Raw genomic sequence first — 24,866 nt, forward strand, 5'->3', positions numbered from 1 at the left:
AAAGCACGTTGTTCATTAAACAATTTCCACATGTCTCTAGTAGTGGTCTGCCTAGAAACCTTCTGGAACCTAGGATTATGAGCACGCTTAATGTAATCTTCAAAGGCCTGTGTCTCACCAATGCCTAATGGAAGATCAAGCCTAGCAATCAACCAACACAGTTCATCACGAGCACGAGAAGCATCATAAATCCAGTTATGCACCCCATCAGCATTCATAGACAGCCTAGATTGGACCTTACGATCATTATCATGTTTTTTCCTACAAGCAAGCATGTGCCTATTCAAGGATCCAGTGCCAATCGAAGCTCTAGCAGCAAATTTTTTACCACAACGTTTACAGATGGCGTGAGTTCGAACCTCATTATCGTCAAGGATTGGGACAAAATCCTCCCAACAAGCAGAGCGCTTACCAGATGAGATAGCATTACCATTAGTATCCTCGGACGGATCCAAGTCCACCACACCGATCGGGTTCGGGCCGTCACCGATATCGATGCCGAACAGCACTGATGCGTCCTCGCGGACGTCGTCGTCGTTCTCGATCTCCAGCTCCTCCTCGGGCTCCGGCTCGTCGCCGTCGGCACGGTTGAAAGGTCCTTATTTGGTTTTGGTAATTGAGTGACAACTTAGGTGGACTAATAGTGTTTATGTGAGATACACAGGAGATTAGTCCACAGGTGATGATGTGATGATGGAGGAGCTCATTGCATATGAGACATGACATGGAGTCATGTGACCAAGGTGGAGAAGATCAAGATGAGGCTTGGCTTGATGGAGCGGTTGCAAGAGTGAAGGGCAAGTCGGAGGCTTTGAAGCGAGGGACCGCGTGTGACGGTGAAGCTTGAGCAAGACTTGGCGCCGATGGACCGAGGCAACAGTGAAGAGCAAGTGAGGTCAAGATCGATGAACCAATACGGTCACGTGATGATATGAAGTGGATCATATCATTTGGTGATTGGTTGGTGCATGTGTTGTATCAACATCGGAGGAGATGGAATGGAAAGCGCAAGGCAAAGGTATAACCTAGGGCTTTTCCATTTCACCGGTCATAGGTGTGTAGAGAAGTTTATGACCGGATTTAGGATAGATGGCCGTACTATCAAGAGGGGCAAACTTGTTTGCATATCGGTCATCTAGTGCCACTTGAGCGATCTAACTTTGCATACGTGTTAGGATCGAGTGGCGTGGCAAGTTTGAGAGGCTAACTCCTTTGGGAAAAGTGTTTGTGAAAATGCTAACACACTTGCACATGGTGGTGTACACTTGGTGGTGTTGGCACATTTACAAAGGAGGTGGAGTTCCTAGGGTTGAGAGGCGTGTGGGTTTCTCTCTCCCTCCCGCCGAGCTTGCGAGGCGGGATTCGGCGCTTTTGAGAAAAATAAGTGTATATTTTCTATTGCGCCGGTAGGAAATTTGGGACGCTGGTGTTGGCAGCACCGGACGCTGGTCCAGAGCGTCCGGTGTGTTGTCGGGTGCAGCAGAGTGCACCGGACGCACCGGAGAGAGTCCGGTGGTCAGCGTCCGGTGTGCGGACGGTTTGGCGACCCTCTCTGCGCATGAGTTCGGTGAGCACCGGACGCTCAGGGTGCGTCCGGTGGCTTGCGTCCGGTGACCGTGCGAGTTTGCGGAGCTCTCTGCGCACGAGTCCGGTGTGCACCGGGTGCGTCCGGTGTGGACTAGTTGAGCGTCCGGTGGTGCTGTGTCAGGCGCGAGCGCGAGGTAGCCGTTGGCGGCAACGGTCGTTTTCAAACGGCTAGTGACACGTGGCCGATGCCTGAGCACCGGACGCTGGGTGTTGAGCGTCCGGTGGTTCCCTGTGAGCGTCCGGTGCCCACGTGTTTTGCCCAGTGAAGGGGTAACGGCTAGTTTAGCCCTTGGGGCTATAAATAGAAGTGGTGGCCGGCCTTGGCTGGCGCTGAGCACCCTTGGGACTTAGTGTCCATGCTTGGGGAGTGTGTTCATCCGATTGTGTGAGTGAGCGATTCTAGTGCGTTGCATTGAGAGATTGCATCGAGTGGCACTAGGTGCTCGAGTTGCAAGCCGGTGGTGCTTGTTACTCTTGGAGGTTGCCACCTCCTAGACGGCTTGGTGGCTTGTGACTCCGTCGAAGCACGCAAGGAGATTGTGCGGTGCTCCGGAGAAGAGATTGTGAGGGGTACGGTGCTCACCCCGCGGGGATCGCGAAGAGCAACTCTATTGGATCGTGCGTGTCATTTAGCTACCTCACTTGTGGGTAGGTTCTTGCGGTGTCCTAGTGGGGACGAGGTTCGTGTAACACCTCTTAGCCGCCGAACCACCAAGTGTTGGTCCACACAACGGGGACGTAGCTTGGTGACAACCAAGTGAACCTCGGGAGAAAATCATCGTGTCAACATTGTTCTTCCCGTTGGTTTGCAAGTCCCTAACACAAGCTTGTTCTTACATTCATATACTTGTGCTTGTGTAGTTGCTCTTGTAATTAGTTAGCTTGTGTAGCTTGCTAGTTACCTTCTTGCTTGTATAGCTAGAAGTAGTTCTCCTTGCGTTACTAATTTGGTTTGTGTAACTTTGTTAGTCACATTGCTTAGTTTGTGTAGCTAAGTAATTTGCGCTCTCTAATTTGGCATTAGTTGCCTTGTTATTGAGCTTGCTAGTGAGCTTAGGCTTTGTGCGTTTTGCCTCACTAGTTTGAGTAGGAGCTCCCCCGGTTTGCAAAAGTACTAGTTGCATAGGTTTGTGTGACCTTGCTTCTAGATTTGGTTAGGTGAGCTCTTGCTAAGGTAGCACCTTGCTTGCTTGTTTAAGGATCTTTCAAGGTGCTAGAAAACTTAGATAGAGGGGCGTAATCTTGGCTAGACCGATAGTTTTAATTCCGCATTTGTTTTGGTTAGCCGGCGCGATAAGTTTTAAAAAGGACTATTCACCCTCCTCTCTAGTCCGCCATCTCGACCCTTCAACGGTGTGGTGGAACATCCGCGCCAACTGGCTTCTTCACCGAGCCCGATGGATTGAGGGGAGGCCGGATCCGCCCCCTACCAGCACCTCCAGCACCGTCCCTTGACGGTGAACATGGGCGCTTTGGCGGCCTTGCCATGGCGCCTCCAAAGGAGGAGGATGCAGCGTCAGGCACCACCAACGGCAACCTGTGAAGGAAGGGGTAGATCAGAGGGTTAGGGTTAGGGTTTACTGACCTACGCCACCGGAGCCCAGTGCCGGAGAGCGAGCATGGTACACCAGAGGAGCGTACGAGAGAGAACGAACGAGAGAGCACCGTTAGACCGACGGCGAGCGGCGGCGGAAGAATAGACAGGACAACGACTCACATGGTACACCGGAGGAGTAGGGAAGGGAACTAGTGAAAGGAGAGGTAGGAGAGGGACTTAGGAAGAAGGGCGAGGTCACCGGAACAAAGCTGGTCCGGCGAGCTCAAGGTGAGCAGGCGACCGACGGCGGCGTATCGGATCGGAGGGAGACGAAGACGAAGAGTCGAAGACGAGTAGACGACGGCGGGGTGGGAGGATTGGAATTGGATTAGGGTTAGAGTGTGGGTGGCCGCGTCTGGGTGGGGGGATTATATAAGGCTGGGCGTGGGCGCTGGGCCGGCTGGGCGTGGCCACTGGCCGCGTGGGCGAGGGCGCGAGGCGCCGTGCCGGCCTTTTGGCCGTGCCGTGTCATGGGCCAGGCCAGCGGCCCATGCACTACACGGGGCACCGGGCCGTGCCGGCACGGGCACGCGGCCTGCCGTGCCGTGCCGCCCGTTGGCCGTGCCAAAAGGCCGTGCCGTGGGCCGTGTCGCCGGCCCATGGGCCGCATGGCCATATATACCAGCGGCCGGCGGAGAATCCCAAAAAACCATACCCGTGGGAGAGCAGGGCGATCGCCCGGCCAGTTCGCCTCGGCGGAGTGTAGCACTAGCACACCATGGAGAGCTCGTCGCCGTCGGTGCCGTTCCCGCTGCTGCAGGCGCCGGTCGAGAGCACCTACCGCGCCTGCACCATCCCCTACCGCTTCCCCTCCGACAACCCGCGGAAGGCCACTCCTGTTGAGATCCAGTGGATTGACCTCTTCCTCAACTCTGTCCCGTCCTTCAAGTATGTCCCCCGTTCTTAGTTCGATCCGATCTCCGTTCCTTTCGGTTTCGCCGACGTTTATTGCTCACCCCGTCCTCCGATGGCCTTTTGCAGGCAGCGCGCTGAGAACGACCCCACCGTACCTGATGCGCCGGCGAAAGCGGAGAAGTTCGCGCAGAGGTGTGTGTCTGCAGCTTTCGTGATTAGATTACTGTTCCTTCTGCTCTATTAGAACTTGTTAGTGCTGGAAGGTAGCGCTTGTTTTCTTAGATTGAGAATTGAGAGGTCCGTGGATGGTACGTGCCTCCAGTGCATTGGATCTAGGTTCAGCCATCTCAAGTAGAATTTGCCTATTTTCAGTCACTGCATTGCCAAATCATTCGTGCTACTTGTAGACACTAAGATAGTATGCTTCAGAAAACACCGCCATTTGTTCTCACCATGATTGCCAGCATATTGGATGTTCACTATCTAAACAAAGCAGAGCATTTTGTGAGTTGGAGCTTGTTGAATAGTTTATGGCGCACAAAAAGATTTCTAAGATGGGATTGCACCGAGCTCTATAATGTGTGGATACACATTGTACTTGCCCAAATTATGATTCATTTCTGTACATCTGTAGGTACACAACAATGCTTGAAGAGTTGAAGAAGAATCCAGAAAGCCATGGAGGACCACCAGACTGCATAGTATGACACTGATAGTTGAAGTTCTTTTGAGAAATACTCCCTTAGTAAAATAGTACATTTCTAGCTTTGTTCTAAGTCACCAAGCATTTATACCAAATAAGTATCATAGAGTCATCATGAAACGTATATTTTTTTGTAGTATACTCTTCTCGGTAAACTTGGTCAAACTTAAGATAGTTGACTTGGGACAAAGCTAGAAATGCACCTTTTTTGGGATGTAGGGTGTAATACAAACTGAGATTACTTGTACTTAACTCTTGAAATGTATCTCAAGCTTCTTTGTAGGCTTCGTGAGCTAGTACTTAGAGAGCTGGGATTCAGGGATATCTTCAAGAAGGTTAAGGTAATCTACTCATCTCCGTTACATTCCCGTACTAGTCTTTCCAGCTTTTGTTCAAATTATTCAGATATATTTTAGGTGGTTGTAATTTCCTATGCTCCTTCACTAATTTATCATAAGTAGGATGAGGAGAATGCCAAGGCTATGTCACTTTTTGAGGGAGTTGTGAAGCGGAATGATGAAATTGAGGATGATGGGAAAAGAGTTGAGAACTTGATCCGTGGAATCTTAGCTGGAAACATTTTTGATCTAGGATCTGCACAGGTATCTATGCTCATTTGCATGAGCTTCTTGTTGGTCTTCACTTGTTATGGAACAATTGTTTATGTGAACCTCAATCAACAATTCAACATTGTCTCAAGTAGAATCAACAAAATTATCTTTTCCCCCCATTTGAGTTGTCTTAAAATTAAAATTAGAAGTCAAATGCACTTGAGTAATATATACTTTTACTAGATCCTCACCTAGGTCCATAACTCTCAAAGTGAGTATTTGGGTCCTTAAAGTTTTAAATGGTTCACTCTACTTCCAATTATAGAACTAGATTCTCACTTGGAGTGAACCACTTAAAATAGTAGCATTTCTATTGTTGAACAATGTTCTAGCTTCTGTATTCTGCAAAGTTTACATGGGTAGTCTCTAATAACTCTTTTTTTTTATGTATTCTGAAGCTTGCAGAAGTTTTTGCTAAAGATGGCATGTCGTTCTTGGCAAGTTGCCAGAATCTTGTATCTCGACCTTGGGTTATTGATGACCTTGATGCTTTTAAGAGTAAATGGACCAAGAAATCATGGGAAAAGGTGTTATTTTATTGCACTTGAATTTCATTGCTACATACCTGTATGCTGCCTACAACTAGATGTCCCTATACAAGAGTCTGTTTCATCCTGTCATCTTGTGTAATTGCTAGCTTGACATACCTGTTGATGCATGGACTTAAAAATACAGTACATGTAAATGTGATTCTATACTGTTTGGTTCCTTTTTTAATGTACTAGCTTTTCTACACTTTATCTTTACACACAAAAAACAACTTTTGAAGTTTGCAACTACATATGCTACTGCCGTCCTGGTTCCATGTCAATCTCAAGTTACCTTAACTGTTACTGGCCTATCTATTACTGCTTAACGGTTAATATACTATGAAGTTATTAAGATCTGTTTCAAGTGAGGAAAAACTACTTACCTACTTGCGAATTGAATTGTTTTCTGTGATATTCAACATTATAAACAATTCTTTAGTAATATTTTTTCTGAATGAGTTTGATTTTTCTGTCATATTACTGAGATGCTAGAGATTTTTATTTATATATCTATTGTTAGTATTAACTAGTCGAAACCCTGGATCATCCACACATAATTCAGGGGAAGCCCATTTTTAATGCAATGTTTTTTGTAAATTGTTTTATACATATTTGTACAGTAAGAATCAATATTAAAGTTCTGCATCAGCATATTAATGATGAAATATTCGTACAACACAAGTGTGTATATGTATCTGAGTTTTTCTCAAATTTTGTAGGCAGTGATTTTTGTTGATAACTCTGGTGCTGATATTATCCTGGGCATATTACCATTTGCGAGGGAGTTGCTCCGACGTGGCACAAAGGTTCATGTTAACTCTTTCATTCTGTTGTTGTAAAATTATAGTGTTTAGGTTGATACCGGGACAAGATTTGGCATCAGATTTTTGTCACACTAAAACACCTCACTAAGGTAGCGTTTGGTTCGGGGGCAGGACAAGGACGAAGTGAGATATCCCATATTGTCCTAGCATTTGGTTCAGGAACAGCAAGGAATGGAACGATTCCACCAGGCAATATTCCCTCGATATTTGGGGTGAACCTGTCCCAAAATTTGGTGGGACAAGGTGAGATTAGCAATCCTTTGCTTGAGCGCATGGGCGCACGGGAAGGAGAGCAGCGGTGGCTGCAGGCACGCATGGAGAAGAGGAGAGGGCGCTGGTGAGCTTGGCACGCTCAGGGCACAGCATGGATGAGGTTGAGCTTGACGGGGCGCAGGGGAGGGGTGGCGCTGGATGAATGGGGATTGAGTGATAGTCACGATGGCGGCGTTGCTACTCTTGCCGAGCTCAAGCTCAAGAGGAGCTGCTGCTGGGGAGGTTGAAGAAGAGCCTGCATGTCTGTGTGCTTTTGCAGGCATGGGAAAGCTGTCGGCGAGAGAGAGATCGCCCGGATGAGGATGGCAAGCGCAGCAGAAAAAACAGCACTCATGCAGAGGTCCAGCACCTGCTCGCTTAGCTTAGCTTTGCTTGCATGGCCAGGTGCAAGTATCCTTGCTTGCCCGTACGGGCAGCAGGCTGGTGCTTGCTTGCACGGGTGGCGGCAAACACATAGCACACTGCACACGGGCTACATTGTAACAACGGTGGCGGTGGCAAGAGCATGGGATGCGGATGCTGAGAGACGGAGAGGTGCCAGATGAGCAGCGGATTCCTGGAGATGGATGACACTTGCAATGTGTTCGACAAAGGATGACACTTGCAATTTGTTCGAAGAAATGCTTGAAAGAACATGGTTCATCCTATGTATTCATATCCCCCAACCAAACAAAAAACAGGGACCGATCCATCCCTTCAACCAAACAGTAAGATGAGAACCATTCCATTTTTTAAGAAAACTGGGATGGAACCATCCCATCCCACCTCATCCCCAAACCAAACACAAGTTTGCAGCCTTTAATAATGTTGAAAACCAAAACATGGAAAAATGAGTCATGCTGAACTCTACCTATGATCATCATATATTCCTATCATCAATGATCATCCCTTAACTGTAGTAAAAGTGCATCACCTTTTTCTTCTTATTTTTTTGTGTGAAATCACATTGTGAATATATTGGTACTGGTAGGGCTTTAAGCCTTTAAGCTATCCACTAACTTCATGAGAAGCAACCTAGCAAGCGTTTAATATTCTCTATCTTAACAAGTCTTAGGATTGCACTTGGATAGTGTATCTTTTGAATCTCTCTTTTCAAAAGTAGGTAGGTACTTGTGATATCATGACATAAAACACTATGGTGTTGTTTGGACGATGAGTTTTAGAAGGAAAATAAAACTGATTTTGAAAAACCAGAGTCACTGACTCACTGTAACCACTAAACTGTTTGTGTGCTCCCCACTAATTCGTGTATAGCCATAACTTGTTTTAAAAACCACAAATTATGTTAAGTAAATATGAGTGCGCACATTCACTAAATGAGTTGTTATATTTAGATTCTTGTCATCTTGTGCATTCAACAAACTAACGATTGATCAAAAAGGGTGTACTCATTGCTGAAAGCTCCTGCATAAGGTGGTGCCTGGGGAATGAAATTTTTAGATAGCCTTACGACCTTACCCTTGCATAACTGATTCTGCAAGGAATCGATAAAAATGATCCTATTAGAAATTTAAAATTCCTCCTGAGAAATCAATCCGTGAGGGTGCAAAAAAGAGGAGGATTGTTTGTGCTTCTGGCAATTGGAGACACATTTTTCAGGTTTTTCCATCAGAACAAAGCAATCTATAAACCTTTTCTTAACAACTGGACAACACAAAACCTCCAAAATGAATTACGTAAGTGTTCTGAAAACTTATTCATAATTATTGAGATCCGAACAACCACTATAATTGTATAACAACACTAATTCTATACAGACTGCAATGTATAAACTTATTCTTAACTGAAAAACAACTTAAAACCAGTTTTCCTAAAAAGATTAACACAATTAGTATCATTAGCAAGTTCAAACAAATCTTGAGATCCAAATAACCACTACAATTCTAGTAGCACAATTTCGTACAGTTCTGACAAATACTATGGAGTATTCCCTCCATTCCAAATTATAAATCGCTTTGATTTTTTTTGGTACATTCATTTTGTTATGCGTCTAGATATAACATATGGCTAGATGCATAGCAAAATGAATGTACCAAAAAAGTCAAAGCGACTTATAATTTGGAACGGAGGGAGTACATCCTACTTCGATGCTGTTGTATTTAAAGCAGTTGTTTAAATATTAAACTAGTTCAACTAATCTTCTTTCCCAGTTTAATACGTATGCATTTACAAGTTACGACCATCTTCAACTAATATCATCAATAATTTGCTAACATTGATTAGTACAGGTGATACTTGCTGCCAATGATATGCCTTCGATCAATGATGTCACATATCCGGAGCTGGTTGAGATTATAAACGAGGTAAGGAAAAGGGTTGTGTATAACCTCTGTCACAAGAATCTGACTTCTGTTGTGCAATTGTTTTAGCTCAAGGATGCAGATGGAAAGCTATCAGGTGTGGATGCATCCGGCCTCCTTGTTGCCAACTCTGGCAACGATCTGCCTGTAATTGAACCTTGCTATGCAATCAACTATGGTGTCCTTGCTCTATGCATTATCTTGGATGCTTAACTAGATTACTGTCTATTTTCAGGTAATTGATTTATCTAGTGTGTCACCAGAGCTTGCCTTTATGGCAAATGATGCTGACCTGGTGGTGCTCGAAGGCATGGTAAGCTTTTCATGTCCTTCCTAATTTGCAAGGTTTCCTGAGTGAAGGACACAAGCTTATTCAGTTTCTGCCTGCTTGTAATATAGGGAAGAGCAATTGAAACTAACCTATATGCACAAATGAAATGTGACTCGATCAAGATTGGAATGGTGAGCTGTTTTGTACCTCCCGTCAATAAAGTAATATGAATGCCCAATAGTTGCAGATTACCATAACTCTGTTGTTATTCCACACTTTCAGGTTAAGCATCCTGAGGTCGCCCAATTTTTAGGAGGAAGACTTTATGATTGTGTCTTCAAGTTCAATGAGGCCTGAACTACAAGATACATTGGATAACACAATACCGGCCGCACTAGTAGTGGTTTAGTTTTCCCCAAGATCAGCTTGTTAGGTGTTGCACTGAACATAATTGTGTTAGCATCAGCAATGATATCAAGCAAAATAAGCTACGTATGTGGTGGTTTTTGTGACGTGTTAAGAAGGGTGATTATGAGGCGGTTGCATTTTGTATGAAATCTGATGCACCAGTTCCCATTTGACGCAGTAGCAAAATCGCGCCCGTCTGAACTTCAGGTCATACTCGTTTGTGCTTATGGTCCATAATAATTGGTTAGCTACCACTGGCTTGTAAACATCGAGGTGGATATTCTTTTTTGACAACTATTTCTCTAACATTTAAAATTCTGAGGTCCTTGACTACCTTAAAGTGGGCCTACTGCCTTCTCTATCAGTAAGCTCACTTATTATGATCCAACAACCCAGCTGAGTTGCTGCGGTGCCGCCATTTCGATTGGGATGTTCAAGCTGTTGGGATGCACCAGCTAAATTCAGTTGCCAGGCATCCAAACCGTCCAACTCAAAGACCAGCTAAAGTTTAGCTGGATTTAGCTATTATAACCCCGCTAGAGCTAGCTAAAATTTAGTGAGTCTAATTGGAGCATCTAAACACTTAGCTAAAGTTCAGATAAGAAACTTTTAACTGACTAAAGTTGTACTTTGAAATTTTGCCACCTAAACTTTAGTTGGGTGCATCTAAATAGACCCTTAGTATGCTTGTCTGGGATCATACTATTTTGTATACCATATTGAAGAAGCTAGATGAAGCGATATGATAACTCCAACTCCATTTCGGAAAAGACCAGCTAAAGTTTAGCTAGGTTTAGCTATTTTAACCCTGCTAAAGCTAGCTAAAATTTAGCTGAGTCTAATAGTTGGAGCATCCAAACACCTAGCTAAAGTTTAGCTAGGAAATTTTTAACTAGCTAAAGGTGTACTTTGAAATTTTAGCTAGCTAAACTTTAGTTGGGTGCATTGAGACCATACTATTTTGTATACCATATCGGAAAAGCTAGATGAAGCGATATGCTATCTCCATTTTGGAAGAGATGAGATTTAAGGGAAGAAAACAGACCATATGATACCTCTGTTTTGGAATATATGGGGTTTAAGGGAAGAAAACAATAGGAGCTAGAGAAAAGCGATTATTATTTTGTTGCAAGCCATCCGGTAAGATAGATGACCTCTTGGGCCCAAACAAACTCACATGTACTAGATGCACAGACCAAGGCCCAACAAAACTTTTTTTCATCACTTCTTCTTTAGGCCTCCACGACATCCGTTTGTTTCTTAGGCCCACCTACCTATTATACCCATGATGACTCGACATATATACCAATTTTGTAGCCGTTGGATCCAAAGATAGATGATTCAGATCTTCTGTCCAAATAAAACCCTAGCCATAGTAATCCTACCTTATCTTTCTCCAACCCGTCTAGACTCCTTTTGGCGGCGCCGTCTTATCTACCTAAATAAAACCCTAGGCGTCGACGCATCTACCTCGCATCCTCGCCTTGGCTCATTTTGCCTCTAGATTCCACAAACCGCCATGATAATTCATTTTTGAGGATTAAGATTGCATCTCTTGCTGAAGTCACCCACCTTTTTTCATCTACAGAAGGTAATACGCGATGGGTCATGTGCGGCCCGTCTTCCTTCTCGCGCTCGCCTCCTCCTCGACCATCTTCTCCTTCTTTCCCAACTCTAGCACCCGAGACTGAGACCACGCCCATCTTCTTGTTCCCCAACTCCGGCGGGCTTAGCAGAGAAAGGGTTCAAGGGAGGCAGGGGGCGGCTAGGTGGTGGGGACGGCGAGAGGGTGCGTTTGGGGTCTAGCGGTGGTGGAGGCGATCGGGCTAGGTGTGGGTGAGGGGAGGATGACCATGGCAACAGTAGGAGGGGGAGAGGGGAGAAGGAGGCTGCCTTGGGTGTGCTAGGGTTTTGTCTGAGCTCCACGGTCGCGGAGCTTCGGCGAAACCCTAGTATGCTACGACAGGGCGGTGTGCGGTGAGCCGATGCGCGAGAAAGGGGCGTCACCACGAGGACGAGGAGGGAAGGGCGGGGGCTAGAGACGGGTGACACAAGCCTGGTGGTGCTGGCAAGGGTGGGTCAAGGCAAGGACGAGCGTGGGGAGAGGCCACTGCGAGGAAGACAACGGATCGCGTGTTTCCCAAATATGTGACCTGTCTTCTGTTAATGTCCTCCTTCATTCCAAAGTGTTATCGCTCATGCCTCTAGCCTTGTCGGACTACTACCACATCACTAAGTAGCCAGTCATGGCTATTTCTCTGGCCCTGCTGATGAAGTTTTGTGTTACTAGAGAAGGAGGCTTAGCTGATCTAAACATGGATCCGCAAGGTAGAGGAAGCCTAGCCGATCTAAGCATGGATCTACAAGGCGACAGCAAGGTATGAAATTCGAGTTTTAATTTTCTGCCTGTTCTCACACCTTTTATGCATTGCTTACTAATTGTTATATATTACCTAGCTTTTTTGTGGGATAAAGTAAGGGTTAGGCTAGCCATACCAAATTTGTAGAATGTGATAATTGGATTCTTTTTTGCGATTACATGATCATTGGATTGCAATAGATACAATTATATTATTTTCCTCATACTACCAGGGTACACATTATTCCTCTTGTTACCTCAGCACACATCATGCCTCCTTGTATCTATTCCAGGTAGTGCTTCTGCCATGCCTCCTTGTATCTATTCCAGGTAGTGCTTCTGCCACCTAGCCCGCTCAAGCAACGCCACTACTGTTAGACTATCTCCAACAGCTCACCCAAAACATGACCCAAACGCAAAATGCGTCGTCCACAGTGGTTTGCCTATCCAAATCCAGGCTTCAACGGAAGATGCATATGACTCACCCATTTTGCATACGAGCCGCAGCGGAACGCAAAAATGCATCTCCTCTCTCCTCGACGCATTCTCTAGCGCAGCGGGGCTTGGCCGGCTCGCAAGGCGAGCTCGTCGTGGGAGGAAGGCGAGCTCGTCGGGCGCAGGAGAGGGAACTCGCCGGTCGCACAGGGACAACGAGCCACCATGGCTTGGAGATGTGCGAAGCCCGCGCCCTTTGGCGGGGCAGGGAGGCGCTCGCGCCCTCGCTAGAGCCATCGCTGGAGCCTATGCACGCCGGAGAGAGCACGCGCGGCACCATGAAGGGGAGCTCCGGCCCACCGCCGGCCATGGAGATGCGTTGCTGTTTCTCTAGCGGCCGCCGTGGAGGGATGAGGACTGGAGAAGAGGCGCACGGGACCTCCGCGGTGTCCTCGGCCGCGCGGTCGTCCTTCGCGTCGGGATGCGGATCGCCACGGCGGGCAAGGTAGGCAGCTTGGAGTCGGAGGCATCCTCCGCCGAGCAGGATGGGGCTCTGCTTTTGCGTGCCTCCGCCGCACAGGATGGGGCTTTGCTTTTGCGTCGCTGTTGGAGAGGCCTGAGTTATGTGTGCGTGATCTTTTCCTGTGCGTAACCCAAAAGCTCAAATGCCTGTTGTGTTTAGGTCTCCCTTGTTGGAGACAGTCTTAGTAACGTCCCCACTCTTAGATTAGCTCAACCGTCATCCCTAACTATACTATGGCTTATCTCGCCTGACTTCACTACCATGACAGTGACCTTTCTCAACACGCTTTATAGATGGGAAGGTAAAAAGTCTTGAACCTCCCAATTCCTAAGCCAAACTCGTTCGTCTAGATCTAGCATAGTCGGAGACGAAGAGCTATATATATAAATATAAATCTCTAACCTGCAAGCTGGGCAGACAATCACCCATGGACTTGCCACTAAATGGCCTCATAGATGCACGTCCCATGCCTTATATTATAATTTTGTAAGTGAGATTTGAGAAAATATCTCTAGAGATAGAAATGCACCTTCGATCTTCTATTATGCCCTCACTTATCAAATCATATAAGTACTTGTCAAATATCAGACAGTCACTAATCGCCATGACACACATCTAGATGATCGTATTACACACTCATCGTGTTTAGGACACATCTAGCACCCACTTCTAGGCAGTCATTGACCATGATAAACCTTCTAGCTAGGCAAGGCTACGTTCACTTGAGCAGTTGAGCTACTTTGCAGTAGCAACTGTTGTGTATAGCAATAACACAGTAACTTGTGAAGTGTATAGTAATAGCACATAACCTGTGATATGTACATTATTAGCGCAGTAACCTGGGAGGGTGAGCTGCAACCGCCACAGTTGCTGAGGCCCTTAGTCGTCTCGCCTTGTGTCTAGCCCCTAAACTCACACTGTCATGACAACTGCGTTCAAACCTGGGAAGTACATTGTTCCATGAAAACATGCTTAGATTAAAACCTTGTTTGGATGTTGTCAGATTCACTATAACACAGTAACTTGAACTAAATTACACCTCAATCCACTCCAACGCATATGAATTCACAAAAAATCTGACTACATCCAAACAAGACCTAATGGAATAATGAGGTGCAACAGAACATAACAATGCAGCCCAAAGACCTGAAAACGCTACTTCTACCAACACACCGCACAGCACTAATAACCGAAATAAGCGCAGGAGAATGACAAAAGGCATTTGATAGGAAAAAAATCATCTAATTTACTGTATGCTACCCCCATTTTGGAGTGCCTCAATGATGCAACATATCAAGACAGGCAGCAAACCAGAACTTCACTGTAACCAGTTAGAAGTACCTAAATAAGATCGACTCTCATAACGATCTGGTGAAACTAAATTGACGCTCGAGGATCATCAGTTCCTTCAGCAGGAGTACCTAATGAAGTCTAATCCCCATCCCTCCCTCCTCAACCCCACGGCTACGCCCTACTCCACCATAGCTGGTAAGCTCATTTCCACGGGGGGAAGCTTGGGAAGCCTGGTGGCTGTGTGCTGGTGCTGAAGGAGCCTGTGGTGTTTGGTGGGCTTGCATGCCCACCCAAGGATTCAGTACCCCTAGATGGACTGCTGGCAGTTGGAAATCTTCCAAAAGCATGTTTTTCGGGTGCTGATCCAGGGTCAAGCTCCATTTTTGTATCAGCCAGAAAGCTCCCAATGACCACCTGAACAGCAGAATAACAAAAACACAATCCATTGAGAGATTTGTCAATCCTCCAGGAGTAAGTGCAAAAACACTAAAAGCCGATTGCCCAAAAAAATATAACTGATCATCTTATCATGTTCTGTGTTACAGATGACAGTATGTATATATATACATCACTTGGAAAATCACTTGCAATGACAGTATTGCACAGTAGGAAGTAAGAACATGATTCGTGAAACAAAGAGACCATCAGAACTGCTATGTAATAAGTACCCAGTAGAACAAACAAAGTCTAAATGATGTAATTTGCAAAACTTTTAGCCTTACGGCTCTGAGAAATTTTATATTCAGGTGGGGATCCTCTCCCCCCTGGTGACCTTCAAAATAAAACACAAAGAGACCAAGGTATCTGATGTAAAGATCTTAATTAAGATAGTGAATTCAGAATAAAAGGGGAACCTGAACTGGCGAAGCTGCAGTTAGAGGTCCTGCTACAGCACCACCTAAAACACGCCCATCAGGACCAGCAAGAGAAACACTAAGTCCACCTGTTCGACTGCTCATGCCAGCACTTTCTGACAGAAGATATGACCCAGCCAAAGAGAGAATCTCAAAACGGCCCTGCATATTGGATGCAAGAAACTATGTCATTCAAATTTAGTGCAAGCACATAGGTTAATTATTTCCAGAACCGCGAAACAGATGTATTGCCAGAAAAAAAAGGTCCTTCCTTCTCTTATGTTTTATGCATTGTATTTTCCATTCTATTTCACCGGGAACATGGAACGGTGCCATGTTCCTTGTACTAGGAATGTCGTTCCCATCCCAGGAACATGGGAACATTCTCATGTCCACCGTGTAAAAACCTGTCAAGTACCATACTGTGTTCCTTAACTGCATTGACCTAGGAACTTGATGACTCCAGGTTTAGCTGGGATATAGTTCTATACTTCTATAGATATTGTCAGTTAAGCCAAGTGCTATGTATCTTATTTACTGCAGTTACTATTCACTGTCCAGTAATTATCGGGTTCCTTGGCAACCAAGTTGATCGTGGTGCCTTTGAAACCAAGTAGGCTAAGCACTTTTTGCTAGGGAATATGCTATAGTAGGTGGCTGTCCACTTAGGCTATATAAGCAGTGGCAGCACCCCTGTGTAACCATGCCCTGTAATTCTACTTTCCAATCCAAGCGGCTATATGCCAAGCTGCCCTCTGGGCTTTTACCCTGATCTGAGCCATGTGTGGCCAACAGATATACCAGGGAAAAAAAGGATATTTAAACTGAGCAAGATAAGTCAAAGTTGGAAGAATCTACAAACCTCATAAGTTACTGTTCCACCAGAAGACTCTCCTTGACGCAGGGTCACATTAGATACAGCGCCATTGGCTGTGAGGATACAAACTGCCCATCCATTCCCAGAAAATGACATGACTCTTGATGCTACATCCTGAAATCATGGATCCTTCTTTAGCAGGTTACCAGGAAAGCACAAGTTCACAAAGAAAATGAATTTGGAATGGAAAGCTGAGGAACATGAGACAACCAGCCAAGGACCAAGGTCCATAGTGGTGTCTCACTCTAGTAAGGGTGGTGCAGTGGGGCAGTGGTGTGGCAAGGTTGCCTCATAATCCTTGCCTACCCTATATTAACTCCTCAACAATAGAGAGTAAATTCATAACAATGGCAGATAATAAAAGAAAATAAATATTTAAAAGGAATCCAGGCCCTAACATATAGGGAGTGTGCTGTCCAATTCCATAACAAGGCGATCCAGTCAAGCCACCTAATGCTCACCCGACATAATAGCAGTCAGCAGGAAAAATACACAAGGCAGCACAGAGTAATCATGAAACAAGTTTGTAAAATGAAGATATAATACAAGGAAAAGGCGCCTCAAGCTAAGGGGACAAAACGAAATAAGAGGTTTGCAGTGACAGGGAAAAAAAATATAGTAACATGATTGCAAAGTAAGTATTCACCCTTCCATTCTAACGAGCATACTTAGCAGACTATCACAGAATAACACAAACTTTAAGAAAAAAAATTTACCAGCAATAAAGCTTGCAGTAGACCAGGCTAAGACCACTAACTCTATTGTGGTTTGACTAAGCTCAAACCATTTAACGATAGGCCAGCATGAAAGGTATACTAAAGATATAGATTATGCAAGTATATATATGGTTTGCTGAAGTCCAGGCTAAGGAGCATGACATAAAGTTTACAAGATAGCAGAGCAGGATGTATTTATTTAAAAAAAAGTGAGAGCAGGATGTCAGGCGTAATAAACATTTCCTGAGGCAGAACAAATCTTATATCCAACGAGCAGAACAATCATATAATTGCATTAGGTAATACAAATAGAAAAAAGAAAGTTATGGCACCATAATAAAAAGCGTGGAATACAAAAGGACAACGTCATAAAGCAAAAAATAGATATTAATCAGTATATGACTTCACATAGCCATGGAATAGACAATATAGCTTAAGAAAATGATGCTACTAGTATAGCTTGAAAAATTGATGCAAGTAAACATAACCCATACAGATTTTGATATAAGAGATGACAAAAATCCTAAGACTGCATAAGTACATCTGTAGGAGCATCATAAGCATTGGACAGTGTACCTCTCCAGCTTGGACTGTGAAAATATGAGGCTTCCATCCAGCCCAGCCTGGTCCTGCTAAAACAAAATTTCAGAAACATTATATATAATCTCATAATCATAGTGCCATCACATTGAATTAATATGTATAAACCTCAAGATAGTCCCACGATATCTAGTATGCCAAGCAAAATATCCATAGCCATAGGTATACTTTTGGAGGGATCTGAACACATGGTATTAACGGCATGTTTATAATAACTATAACTATTAAATGCATAGGAACTCAAAGTTTTATTGGGGGGATTAGGAGCTCAAAGTTGAAGGTGCAATGATCCAATAACAAAAGTCAAACACCGCTTAAGTTAGTAAACAAAAGATAACCATGGATAAATAGTTCAATACATTCCAACTGAGTAAACTAAACACAAACAGTGCGCTAATACAGTAAAAATATTTCAAATCTAGAACTGAAACAACATAATATTACATGCCAATGCAAGCCAACAGCAGATATTAATCACAATTAAGAGTAAAAAAGGCCAGATCCCCACAGGAACCACAATAAGCTAATAAATCACATCTACCACGAACTAGTAACGGAAAGAAGTATTCTCGAGTTGCCAGCAGCACAACCTTTCCCTACTCAGTTCTACTTAGAGCAACAAGAATCCTGAAGAAACCTCTCTGTATTTTTCTCAAGAAACCTCGCTTGCCAAATAGTTTTTTTGAATGAAAACTCTAGCATGGAGAAGGCCAAGGGCATAAAGGTCATTATCACCAAGTATTCCATTCCCCGCCCACAACTCCACCCCTGATTGCTGCCGGCATGACAGCAAACCAAAAGTAAAGAAGAATGAATGAAATGATAAATAAATGAATGCTAATCCCTGGGGTCGTTTTGCCCATTCCCAAGTACCACAAGTATATATACGTGTATCTGAAGCTCTGAACAGAAATACGATCAAAGCCATCAATGCCGCCTTGCACATTTCACTACTTCTACGCTCCAGTTGAAAAGGGGACGGCAGAACATTACCAGGCGCTGCCGCCTGCGGCTGTTGCTTCTTGCTGGAGGGGCCCGGCGGCCGGCCCCGCTTCTTGACAGCGGGAGCACCTGACGCCGCCGGCGGCTGCGGCGCCGGTGAGGCCTGGGGACTCACCACGCCACCACCCTGCGGGCTTGGAGCGAAGCCAGGAGGAATCGTGGGTGACGCCTCAGAGGCAGCTGGGGCAGCAGCAGTGGGTGGCTGCGACGGGGGCACGATAGCCAGGGGCACGGCGCCGTCCGCGGGGCCGTACTTGCGCGGGCGCCCGCGCTTGCGCTTGAAGGGCTCAGAAGTGGCGGAGGAATGAGCTAGCCCCGGAGCCGCCGGCACGATGGCATTGCTGCCCGCGGACTGTTGGTAGAACGGCGGGATGGCCGGTTTCGCGTAGACGGCGATGCCGTCAGGGGTGTAGAAGACCGAGCCGGGGCTAGGCTGCGGCGCCTGGTGCTGCTGCAGGGACCCCTTCTGCACGCCTCCGCCATACGCCGCTTCACTCGCCGCCGCCATCGCTGATGACATGGTTCACCCCGCAAGCACAGCTCGAGCAGAGGAACCAAGGAAAGGTCCCTCCTTTCGATCGATCTCGCTGGAGCCAGGCACTCCCAAGATTAACCGACCTAGAGAGCAAACACGACGGCCATCAGCTCAAAAATTCCAAGTCCCGGCGACGAATTCTGCGAGATCAAGAAGCGTACTAGACAGGAGAGTGTACTTACTCAAGTGAACAGAAAACACCCAGGTACAAAAAAATCCCCCTTACTATTTTGCTCTTTTTTTCCTTTTTCCTTCTCTTTTCTCTGACAAGATTCCGAATTTCACAGTAGCACGGAAGAAACCAAAAAACGAATTTTTCACAGTGACAAATTTCTCTACGAAATACGGCGGAGAAACCAAAAAAAAAACTCTGAGATAAACCCTAAAAATCACGCAAATAAAACAGAGAAATTAGCGACGGGCACAGGAAGCCGCATCAAGTTCCCATGATTTTTGCAAATCCTTGCCTCGAATTCCCCAAACCCCTTCGCGAATTTCTCGACCGAAATACTGAGAAGAGAAAAAAAAAAGCTTCTGTAATCGACGGAGGAGAAAATGTGTAAAGCCCAGCAGGGATTAATAGAGAGGAGGGGAGCGTATGCCTTTTCGCGAGGACCCCGGATATACGCAGAATTTGCTGCGGTTACTGTCTTTTGCCAATTTTTCTGGCCGTCTATTTCCGCTACTGCGAATTTTGCGGTAACCGAGGGGGTTACTGAAAAGCTGGTGGGAGAGATATTTACCTTTTCGTCAGCCTTCACATGAATTGTGAAATTGGTTTTCTTTTTTCTAGAGGAAAAACCGCTTTTTCCGCGTTGTGTTCACATGATGCTGTCATGTCATTTTTCGGAAGCTATTTATTGCCCGCCTAGCTGTTGGGATTCTCACGTGTCCTACTGTAGTCCGCGGCACCAACTATACGCCTTTCACTTAAAAAAAAAACTATATGCCTTTGGTGGGTCAGCCTCGTCAGTGTCTCGCAGAATTCGTATTAGGCCTGGGTCAGCCTTGTCTACACAGAGGCGTCAGCAAAAGGGGACACCTGGACGTATTAGGCCTTGTTTATTTCCACTCAAAAATTCAAATTTTTTTAAAATTTCTCATCCCATCAAATCTTTAGACACATGCATGAAGTATTAAATATAGACAAAAGTAAAAACTAATTGTACAGTGTGGGGGTATAAACCCCTATACCCTTACGGCTAGACTTTGGCCAGGAAGCTTGGCCCATTACGAGACGAGTTCAAGGCTTGATCCGACAACCTGGAGTTTCGCGCAAGGAAACAAGATGGGGAGATCAAGCAGGATTCTAGTCGGTTAGAATAGGAATTGATATCGAATTATCCATGGCAATTGTAACCGACTAGGATTAGTTTCCAGATCTGTAACCCTGCCCTCCAGACTATATAAGGAGAGGCAAGGGACCCCTAGGACATCATATTCTCTTAACACAAACCAATACAACCAGACGCAGGACGTAGGTATTACGCCAACTCGGCGGCCGAACCTGGATAAAAAGCTTGTCCGTGTCTTGCGTCACCATCGAGTTCGTAGTTTGCGCACCGTCTACCGATAAACTACTACCGTGGGTATACCCCAAGGTAGACTGCCGACCAGCTTTCGTCGACAGTGGCGCGCCAGGTAGGGGGTGTGCGTACAGCTCTCCCGACGAACAAGATGGCCATCATCCCCGACTTCGCGGCCATGGCGGGCGACTTCACGTTCACCGTCAGCTTCAACAACTTCACCGCCATGACCACGGAGGAGGTGTAGATCCGATCTGCGCCAACCACTTCTTCATCGACGTCGGCGGCGGCTTCAACCACGCTGGCTACGACTCCGACTACTCCAGCAACGTCTCCGACCACGCCGACAACGCGTCACCCGCTTCTCTGCTACAAAGAGAGGCAGATCGACAACACCGACCTGCTCGGGCCATCGACCAAATTGTTTAGCCTACTTGCTCTGACCACCAGTCGTAATAATAATCGCCGCGAAGAACGACGCTACGACAACAGCGACCACCGTCATGACAAGTCGAAAAGCTCGAGGGCCGGACAATTTTGTCGTCACCGACTAGACTTTCATCCAAAGATAAGTACATTTCTAATATCTTATTTATTTTTGGCATAATATTTTTTATTATCATTCAAAAAAACTTTTTGTTTAGCCACACTAGTTTTTTCTCCTACACGAGCTTTCCAGAGCCGGTACTGTCTCCGACTCCTCCCTACACGTGCACGAGATCCGCCCTCTGCGTTCCGGGTGGTCGGCAGTAGCTCTCTGGCGAGGCTGGCAATCCCACACGTGTCTAGGTTCCGCACCTCATGCTGATTGTTGGCTAGACCAGAGCTGGTACAAGCTCTAGGATGAATTAACTACTTGTGCTAATTTTATAACAAAAAATCTAAAACTTATCTCAGTACTGATTTTTATCTAAAGTTTATTTATACATCATGGGTATACCCCAAGGTAGACTGCCGACCAGCTTTCGTCGACATACAGTTTGGTTGAAATTGATGAGACGAATCTTTTGAGCCTAGATAGTCTATAATTAGACAATAATTAGCACAAAAACAAACGAAAGTGCTACAATATCACAAATTTTTTTCCTTTGAAAACTAAACAATGCCTTAGGCCTGGGTCAGTTCCTAAAATTTTCCAAAATTTTTCAAAATTTTTCATTACATGCATAATTTACTTGTAATTTACTGATACATGCATAAAACATTAAATATCGATAAAAATAAATCTAATTACATAATTTACTTGTAATTTACGAGACAAATTTTTAAAACCTAGTTAATCTATAATTAGATAAAATTTATCAAATATAAACAAAAATACTGTAATGAGAACCAAAATTTTTGATGAACTCAACAAGGCCTTATTCCTGCTGGGGTGTGCTTATGGTTTTCTTTTCTTTTCTGCAAGGAGCGTGGTCGTGAATGAATATAAAATCTTTTATACACATATATGGTAATTGGATTTAATACGAGCACATGGTTTACAGATAACTACATTAAAGCCAGTGGAATATGAATGCCAACCCATATGTTGCTGGGATTTTGCGTTTCCGTAAGCCATTTGGTTGCATATGCCCATCTAGAGCAACTCTAAGAGTCTCATAGAGATTTTAGTAAAAAAAAATCTCCTTCAGCAGCTTTTTAACTAAATTAAATATCCCTATACTCTATTTCTAGTTTCTCGCTCATGCAAGTTAGAAAGTAAAATTAAGCTTTTTAAAGTGTCGAACAAGATATAAAGAAGTTGTCGTAGCATGTAAAGATATATGAAGCTATTTTTATTAGAATGGACCTGTAAATGAGGATTTATCGAGTGGGTTCAAGAAAGACAATTAGATATGCACTTTTTTTAGAGAAACAAGAGAGGTTGCCCCTGCTGGTCTTTTATTATTAAAAAAATATAAAATCACAAAGAGCCAAGCTCTGGACTTAGGATACAAAGAAGGACATAAAAGAAAACCATAAAAATTATACAATACAAAGTTGTTTAGCCATTGATCACTGGTTGATTTATGTTGCAAAAATCACTGCAGTATGCATAAACTTAAGTGATTCAACACATTTTATGTATTCTAAGATGCCAATATACTCCTAAGGTATAATTTTACTATATTTGGGATTTTTGACCAAAAGAGTTGCCAATGAATGCTAGGGATATTCCACAACATTTAGAGAAAGAGTTCTCAGTGAATGCTAGGGATGAAAACCCATCGGATTCAAACGGATATGTATAGATATAAATATGAGTACTTATTTTTTCTTCGGTTTCGGAGTTGGATGTAATTGTGTTAGGATCAAGTGATATGAACATGGATGAGTGACAAGATACTAAACATTAGTAAGTATTACTCTCTTCATACCTATGAAGAAAATCGTTCTGGACAAAGTCTTGGTCAAACATTGAGAATATAAATATGAATAACTTTAAAGTTGTTGAGTTTGAAAATGTAAAAACCATATGAATAGATTTGTCTTGAATACTTTTTAGAAAAAATATACATATACCACTTTTTGATAAATATTTTTATCAAACAAGGAGTCAAAGTTAGGCTTCAAAACGTCTTTCTTTATATATATGGAGAGAGTATGTGGTTACTCTACACTTGTATTGTCATCAAAGTCACTTGGTTGTCAACATAGACTAATTTTAAATATCTACTAACAAATAAGGACCAAAAGAAATCCATAAAAGATTCAGTTAATCCTAATTTAGGCACCATAAGATACAAAATAAATTTAGGAAAAAATATGAAGCTAGTTTGATTTTTTACCTAAATTATTTTTCTACTATTTTTACAATTAAACTAGATTTTAGGATCTTGAAATGCCTACTTTTTCAATAAATATTTGGAAATTTTCTTTAAAATTTTTATAGTCCGATCTACCTCTTAAACTATCAATTTAGTTCGATTTACTCCCTCTTAGCTGATATAGCGCCTATGCAACCCTTGAAAATTGGATTAAATCCTAAAAATAGGGGCATCTATGCACTAGTACAAAAAAGCTCTACATTAGCGGTGGAATTTCTTTTTTTACACGTGGTTTCAATTAAAAAACGTCTGTGAAAAGAAATCGGTGGGCCCGACCCAAGAACCGCCAGTGGAAACACATTTTCACTAGCGGTTCTCTTAAGTGAACTGCTAGTGAAAATTGATTTTTTACAGGCGATTTTCCTACCAAAACCACCACTAGATATTGTGTATTTCTACAAGTAGTTTTCTTAAGAAACCGCCACTAGAAATCTGATTTTTAGTGGCGGTTTTATTAAGAAAACTGTTTGTAAAAATAATTTGAAATTAATTTTAAGTTTTTCAAATGACTTCATATAAAAAACTACCAAAATAAAACTTGTATATCTCAATAAGTTATAAAACTTTGTAGTTAGTTGGTAATTTTTTTATTTGAAATTATTTTGTCATCAAAAACTACGTTTGAATTTGTCAAATTTAAAATTCAAATTTTGTAAACGACCTTAGATAGAGAAACTATCAATATAAAAGTTGTAGATCTTAAAAAGTTATGAAACTTTGTAGTTGATAACTTTTTTATTTGAATTCATTTAGGGCCTAAAACAATCAATATACACTCAGTTTAGGATAATATGTAGGAAACCAAACTCTAATGTAGTTATGAGTGAGTGGTGGGTGAAGTGGTAGAGGAGGCTACGCGTGAAGGTGAGGTCTTGGATTCGAATCCTGCCAGATGCAAAGCACATGTTTTTACGCGGAAAAAAATGCGGGACTTGCAACTTTGACGGAGGGCGACTATTTTTAAAACCCAATTTATATTTTCTACATAAACATTTCCACGTGCAATTGTCTTGACTAAACTAGCGCTAGCGGTTCTGAGAAACATCTCTAGAAATATGTTTACAACCGATTTTGAAAAAATATCTATAGAAATATGTTTACAACCGGTTTAAAAAACCGTCTATAAAAATATGTTTGCAACCGTCACTACTAAAGTTCAGGGCATTGGCGGACGCACGAGGGGGGCTGGGGTGGCTGCAGCCCCCCTCTTGGGCTGAAATTTTTTTTGACATGTTTTCTTTTTTAGCAAAAGACTCTATATATTTGGTATTTTTCTATGCTTATTTTATAAATCTTTGTCTTTAAATACTTTGAATCAATATTGAATTATCAATCTTAGCTATAACTATTAGGCCTTGTTTAGTTCCCAAAATATTT

At 43.8% G+C, this 24,866-nt stretch overlaps 2 protein-coding genes across 2 annotated transcripts; one reads left to right on the forward strand and one right to left on the reverse strand.

The window, feature by feature from the left end:
• Positions 3,820-10,295, forward strand: LOC8072874 (uncharacterized protein At2g17340). Its single transcript, XM_002436922.2, has 12 exons — positions 3,820-4,072; positions 4,166-4,231; positions 4,674-4,740; positions 5,015-5,083; positions 5,204-5,344; positions 5,752-5,880; positions 6,603-6,689; positions 9,209-9,283; positions 9,350-9,427; positions 9,516-9,593; positions 9,680-9,742; positions 9,834-10,295. The coding sequence occupies exons 1-12, from the start codon at positions 3,903-3,905 to the stop codon at positions 9,906-9,908; spliced, it is 1,098 nt and encodes a 365-aa protein (XP_002436967.1). The 5' UTR covers positions 3,820-3,902; the 3' UTR covers positions 9,909-10,295.
• Positions 14,484-19,774, reverse strand: LOC8072904 (AT-hook motif nuclear-localized protein 10). Its single transcript, XM_002438292.2, has 6 exons — positions 19,336-19,774; positions 18,610-19,236; positions 17,593-17,645; positions 16,286-16,414; positions 15,424-15,585; positions 14,484-14,983 (listed from the first exon to the last, which is right to left on the reverse strand). Exons 2-6 carry the CDS (start codon positions 19,136-19,138, stop codon positions 14,771-14,773), a joined length of 1,086 nt encoding a protein of 361 aa, XP_002438337.1. The 5' UTR covers positions 19,139-19,236; positions 19,336-19,774; the 3' UTR covers positions 14,484-14,770.

Source organism: Sorghum bicolor, chromosome 10, assembly GCF_000003195.3.
Source record: "Sorghum bicolor cultivar BTx623 chromosome 10, Sorghum_bicolor_NCBIv3, whole genome shotgun sequence".
NCBI classification, from domain to species: domain Eukaryota; kingdom Viridiplantae; phylum Streptophyta; class Magnoliopsida; order Poales; family Poaceae; genus Sorghum; species Sorghum bicolor.

What these genes read in the sequence shown, in the direction of transcription:
- LOC8072874 (XM_002436922.2), top strand. Translation starts at nt 3,903, where the DNA reads ATGGAGAGCTCGTCGCCGTCGGTGCCGTTCCCGCTGCTGCAGGCGCCG. An exon ending in TTGATCTAGGATCTGCACAG is followed by an intron (nt 5,345 to 5,751) that starts GTATCTATGCTC and finishes TGTATTCTGAAG; the next exon opens with CTTGCAGAAGTTTTTGCTAA. An exon ending in ACTCGATCAAGATTGGAATG is followed by an intron (nt 9,743 to 9,833) that starts GTGAGCTGTTTT and finishes CCACACTTTCAG; the next exon opens with GTTAAGCATCCTGAGGTCGC.
- LOC8072904 (XM_002438292.2), bottom strand. Translation starts at nt 19,138, where the DNA reads ATGTCATCAGCGATGGCGGCGGCGAGTGAAGCGGCGTATGGCGGAGGC. An exon ending in TCACAGTCCAAGCTGGAGAG is followed by an intron (nt 16,415 to 17,592) that starts GTACACTGTCCA and finishes CCATGATTTCAG; the next exon opens with GATGTAGCATCAAGAGTCAT. An exon ending in GTGGAACAGTAACTTATGAG is followed by an intron (nt 15,586 to 16,285) that starts GTTTGTAGATTC and finishes TCCAATATGCAG; the next exon opens with GGCCGTTTTGAGATTCTCTC.